At 39.5% G+C, this 6,503-nt stretch overlaps 1 protein-coding gene across 1 annotated transcript; it reads right to left on the reverse strand.

Moving 5' to 3' along the window:
- Nucleotides 1-801: 801 nt before the first annotated feature.
- LOC120929470 (inhibin beta B chain-like) lies at nt 802-6,293 on the reverse strand. Its single transcript, XM_040340924.1, has 2 exons — nt 5,220-6,293; nt 802-2,327 (listed from the first exon to the last, which is right to left on the reverse strand). The coding sequence occupies exons 1-2, from the start codon at nt 5,578-5,580 to the stop codon at nt 1,585-1,587; spliced, it is 1,104 nt and encodes a 367-aa protein (XP_040196858.1). The 5' UTR covers nt 5,581-6,293; the 3' UTR covers nt 802-1,584.
- Nucleotides 6,294-6,503: the final 210 nt, after the last annotated feature.

A 6,503-nucleotide genomic window follows, 5' to 3' on the forward strand; every position in this document is an offset into this window, starting at 1 on the left:
TGGACGTCCCACGTCCCGTGGTCTCGGCATTTGACCAGTGAGACGTCCATCATAGGAGCCGGGTCTCTGAGGCAGGACCTTTTGTATGTCATATCCTGTTGCCTGTGGAAACGACTCAGGGGTAATAATGAATTTAGGACTATCATGACCCGGGGCTTTTTGGGGGCACACTCTGGGCTCCAGCCCCTATCAGCCCCCCATTCCGACACCACTGCCTACCTGACAGGACCCCCTTCCCCCGGCCAAAGTGACTGAGGACATAAATGTATCAGTCCCTTTCTCTATAGCCTCAGCTACACAGGTGAATGCACTCTGAGGCTTCCTGCTCATTCACAAACTGAAGCACAGTAAACACAATTTACTATGCTTTAGTGATGAATGGACACATGAGTGATTGATACCAATCATTGTGTTTATTCAGGAATGAAAGGGGCCGTAAATGACTTATTTACTGGCCCCTTCTCCCGCTCACCATCCTGAAAAATCCCCCTGTGTTCTGGCATGAGGGAAGTCGGAGGCTCTGCGGGGAAAGGGCCCGGACAGCAGATAGAAGGGGTGCATGTGCTAGAACCAATCCCCCTGCATTGCACCCAGAGGGAGAAAGAATAGGAGAAGCTGGCAGCACTGAAAGGGGAGGCAGAAGAGGATTAGTGTCTGCAAAAAAACTGATGGGGCCCAAATCCAGTACAGGAGGGTTGGCTGTACTGCCTTATCTGCGATCCTGATTACGGTGTTCTATGATGTTGTATGGTGTGAATTTATGCTGTAAAAATAATAAAATACACATTTTCTTTCTTTGTTGTTTTGTTTATTAAACAGTGTTCAGTAACAAAAATAATAATAAAATACAAATAATATAAAATACAATAATTTGTGTTGTACACGAGTAACTGTGTGCTCTGCAGTTGAAAGGGTGAGGGGTTCCTTGAAAAAAATAATTAGCACTTTATAATGACATTCAACTGGTGACAGTAAAACCGTCTTGTGGAAATGAGGCATTGCTTAAAATGTCCATCACAAATCCATCTTTCTTTGCAGATATTCGGCTTGGCACTTTAACAATGTAACAATATTGCAGAAATTTGGGTAGGCTTTTGCTGTCAGTTTCTTAGTTACAGCATCACATGACTCTCAAGTTTTTAAAGCTAACTGTGAAATAATGAAGCTCATAGTTTTGACAAAACTACACCAACTGTTGGCAAAGTGCCATCACTTTGTGGTTAACAGTTGCTTCCCTTAGAATAGGAGCCAATAGGATGTATAGCACAGTGGGTAGAATAAATGTGTTCATTGTTCACAAGTATGCTGTATTGATAAGCGAATGGATTGAAGATCCTGGAAAAAGAGATGTTAAGTATTTTATCAGCGTGCTGTGATGTCACAGCCAATGGCATTCTGCATACTAAATCATCATAGAAATTAGTTGCAAAAGTATCCAGTGTGTCAAGCATCATGAAGACATATGGGAGCTTCTCTGTTATCCAGATGTTTTTTCTTCCCACGTGATTTCAGCAAGAGCTTGTGTAAGAGACAGACCAGCTTCTCTTTTTTTTTTCATATTAGTATGGACGTGCTTGGTGTCTCTTAGCTGCATCCACAGGAATCAACAATCATATCAGGAATGTCAGTCTTTACAATGTTGTTATTTCTATCAAAGTACAGCATAGACAGCGGTCGTCTCTTGGTTGGGACGCAACAAGAGCTCACTGCTGTCTGAATATTGTTGGCCTTGATGAGATTAAAGACCGTGGTGTGGAATGAGGCAGCCATGCCGGGTGCACCAGCAACATGCATTGGGCAAAGTCCCATGCAGTAATTGATCTGGTACCCCTCAGGTTTTATTATCCAGTCATTCCACCCAATATCCTTGAATTCTACATAATAGTCTTTCCTGCAACAAAGGTTGGTGTTTTGGTCGCATTTGAGGCTTCTTTTTGCAATGTGATGGCTCTTTTCCTTTACCTTTGCTTGAGCTACTAAAAAAGGCTGGTGGGAATCACTGGGATTGACCATAAATGGCATATTTTGGCATCCATCACAGTCAAGTTCTAGTTTCAAACTTTTATTCTCTTCATCAAAGAAGTCCTGGAGAATCTGCTTTAATGAAAATGTCTGCCAGCCACTCCATCTTGGTTCAAGGTATTTTTCACTGATGAGGGTGCGTGTCCCCTGTGGCTCTTGGATCATGTGCAATCGAACAGTTTGACTATCTTGACCAGTCCTGTTTGACTTAAAGAAGACCCACAGGTGAGCCTGGAGAACATGCACATTCTGCTCATTGTCTCTAGCAAATTGGAATTTCAGCTTTGTACTGGATTCATTGTAATCTGTAAAGAAAAAGAGTAAATGGGTCACTTTATGGGTTTAAGAACTTAGGACACAAAATATCTCTGTAAAAATGTACCCCTTGTCTTCACTTTGGAATATCCCCTTTTAAATGTTTTTTTTTTTTATGGCAATGCTTTTTTTTTTTAAATGAGCACTGTAACCTTTAAATGAAAACCTGTACTGAGGGAAATAAGGATACTCTAATTGCTGATCACCTTCTGAAAATGCTAGATGCCTGACTGTCTCTGAAATTCTGACCCAAGACCTATAAGTTATTAAAGCAGAGTTCCACCCTAAAGTGGAACTTACGCTCATTGGATTGCCCCCCCCCCTCCGGTGCCACAATTGGCACCTTTTTAGGAGGAAGGGGGGCGCAGATACCTGTATAATACAGGTATTTTCACCCATTTCCGGGGAGAGATATCAGCAGAATATTTCCCCCGCTGTGTTCTGGGAAACACACAGTTCCCTGAACACAGCGAGGTCCAGTGAAAATGCGCATGCATGCGCAGTAGGGAACCGGGCAGTGAAGCAGCAACGCAAAAAATTGTTATCAAATACTTACCAAAATGTTCCTTTTCTGATTAACTTCATGGCAGCATAGGATCAATTCCATTTGTATGCTGCAATGGAGTTAGTCAGGGAAAACCAAAAATTGTTATCAAATACTTACAACAATTTTCCTTTCCTGATTAACATCATTGCAGCATAGGATCAATTCCATTTGTATGCTGCAATGGAGTTAGTCAGGGAAAACCGAAAATTGTTATCAAATACTTACAACAATTTTCCTTTCCTGATTAACATCATTGCAGCATAGGATCAATTCCATTTGTATGCTGCAATGGAGTTAGTCAGGGAAAACCGAAAATTGTTATCAAATACTTACAACAATTTTCCTTTCCTGATTAACATCATTGCAGCATAGGATCAATTCCATTTGTATGCTGCAATGGAGTTAGTCAGGGAAAACTGAAAATTGTTATCAAATACTTACCACAATTTTCCTTTCCTGATTAACATCATGGCAGCATAGGATCAATTGCATTTGTATGCTGCAATGGAGTTAGTCAGGGAAAACCGAAAATTGTTATCAAATACTTACCACAATTTTCCTTTCCTGATTAACATCATGGCAGCATACAAATGGAGTCAATCCTATTCTGCCATGGAGTTAGTCAGGGAAATATGTTTTAATTTCAGACACTTATAAAAGTAATTAAAATATAATGCTACCTGAACTATGGAGACTTTCATGTAAAGAGCTGGATTGGCATACTATACAAGGCACCAAAGTCTCCAGTGAACCTGGGCCATATTGCTCACCATGTCCTTATGTATGTACCATGTAATAAATCATGATGTGGGTAAGTTGACATGTCATGTGTGTGAGGATATACAATGATGATATTCTACAGAAGTTTTTGAATTTTGATCAAACCATTAACCCAGCCATTAGATGTCACTGTTGTTTCTTTGGTTGCCATAGAAAGTACAGAGATGCACAACAACTGGCTATGCTCCAAGTGGCCATTCAAATAAGAACTATTCTCCTGACCCGAATAAAATTTTGACAAGCAAATTTGTTATAGATTTAGCTATACACCTTTTTGGCCAAATATCAATGATCCAGTTATCTGGCACTCCTAAACCTTAAGTCATGTTGAAACGAATACAATTGCAAGGTAACTACTTTATATACATGGGAAGATGTGATGACCCTTTAGATTCCACCCAAACAAAACCTGGACAGTGTCCAAGGGTGATACACTGGTGATATATAATACACTATTATTATATATTCCGATTTAAATTGTTCTAAAATTATAATTTTTGTCTATACTTTACTGGAGTGTATGATCATCATAAAGAAGTAGGAAAATAATAATTCAATTAAGTATTTGTGAATGAATGCCTCAACTGTATTCTTAGTTTGTTCTAACATATGACAGCCTTGACATCTAATATCAGTAACTTAATAGCAGGCATGTTGTTGAACTACATGCTCCAAAATAACCTGGCCAGCATTATCTGATGGACTTCTGCCAGGATTGTGTACTGTACAAACAGGAGCAGCCTGGTTATCAGTACGTTATGCAGATAAATATTTTAAGCATGATCTGTCTATCTAATTAGATCTTATGCATATGAACTAATTTTGGCTGTGTGCATCCCTGACTAATACATTTACAATATTTTTACAATAATATGCATAGTTGGCTTGTTAATATAAGAGCATGAACTTTGTTATGCAGTGTTGTGTCTGGAACTTTGGTGTGTCCAAAGTCACAGTCCTGTGTATTTGTCCTGTAGATAAATTGCTCTCACTAATCTGCATAGCAGGTCAAGCTGATACCAGTGACACTCCTTAAAGATATTTGAATACTCAATATTTTCAGTAAAGATTCGTTTTCTGTTCAATAAAATGTTTGCAATTGTATGGCCCAGTGATGTATTTACCTTTATCATAAGGTAAGATGTAAAAGTGTGTTTTAAACACAAATGCACAGCTTTTTCACAAACTAGTGAAACTAGTGTAAGGGCTTTCAAACCAAGCACTAATATTGTCCTTTTTTGGTGAACCTACATTTTTTTCATAATGAAAATTTGTTAAAAATACAGATTCAGTCCTGCAAGGGAATTGTAGGGGCTTTCTAAATACATAGATGTGAAAAGTACAGTAAGCCCTAACAACCAAAATAAATATTTCAGTTTAGAATAGTTAAAATAAAAAAAATAAAAAATTTCTGTTTTGTAATTTTAGCCATCAAAATAATACACCCAATTAAATGACCCTTAATTAAATATTTTAATAAACAATATAAAAAGTAAAATGGTTCTGCTGTTTAGTACTACTGGTCCAGGGAAACATATTGCATACAAGTTCTTACCTGATTCTGCAAAGCTGATGATTTCGTAGCTTTGTTGTTCTGTCTCAGAAGTGTCACCATCACTGTCCCAGTTTGAGGACCCGAACAGACCTTCCATACGTGGCTTGGTTAAATGGAGCCTGCGCAGGGCATTCACCACCGCTCCTCTAGGAATTGGGTGAGTGATGTTAGGTCTCTCCTTTAGATGGAGCTTCTGGAGAATTTGTTGCTTAGCCACTTCGATCATCACATCTTTGTCTTGCACTCCACAGGAGGGACATTCAGTTCTCCTTCCTCCACCCTGCATAGATGCTGCCCAAGCACCTAGTAGAGTAAGCAGATAAAAAAAGAAGCCTTCTCTCTGGAAATGAGAATTCATCATACTAAAAGTCTTGGAAAGTAAAGATGTTGCAAAGGAGAAAGTGCCGATGATGACTGATGAGAAAGGGTCAAGTCTCTTTAACTTAGCACTTTCTTTTGCTTTTCCGCAGCTGTGGGTTCTGCTCAACTAGCATCCTGCTTTTAACATAAACCTGGTCCAGCATAAGCTGTCATGTGGCTATTGAGTCTGGGATTAACTCCAAGACACCCTCCGTCTGATGATAGGTCAAAGATACAGATTCGCAATAAGTATTATAACTGCAGGTGGATCAAAGAAGTTGATCTTAGGTGAAGTCAGAGCCTAGCTCTCCCTATGCCCTTATACTAAAGCGATGATTAGAGAAAGATTCCCCTGCTTCTGCAACCATGCAAGTCTTTCACATATAGCCTATAAAATATCCCTAGTCAAACAGGTGCTATCCCTTCACTTCAGCTTTCGTAGTTGTTAGCTGAGCACGTAATGTGAAAGCATGCTTGATTTCCTCTAAGCCTCTGCCTCTTGGTACACTGCCCTATATACTGAGACTTGGAATTACACTCTCCACCTCCTCCCCTTACTGCCTGTCTCTCATAAAGCTTATGTACACTGTTGGTGTTAAATATTATTTGCCCTTTTGGCACAGGCATTCACCTGGAAACACGCAACCTTCTCTTATCGTAGATTGATTGCTTCACCCCTCCACTTTTATTTACTCCCTCCCTCTTTTTCAAAACCGATAGCCATGTGGAGTACAAGGTACTTGCCTTAGGTAAAGGATGTGGGAATGCAGGTGAAGGTAATGCAGAAAGAAAGAGTTTTTCTAACTTTTTCTTCTGGTTCTTTTTCCCAAATTCATTAGAAGTCCTGAGCAAATGCACAGCTTATTACTGCACATGAAGACAAGGGGCATTATAGACATTCTAGTCATAGAACTCTCATGAATG

The sequence above is a fragment of the Rana temporaria genome, chromosome 2 (assembly GCF_905171775.1).
Source record: "Rana temporaria chromosome 2, aRanTem1.1, whole genome shotgun sequence".
NCBI lineage: Eukaryota > Metazoa > Chordata > Amphibia > Anura > Ranidae > Rana > Rana temporaria.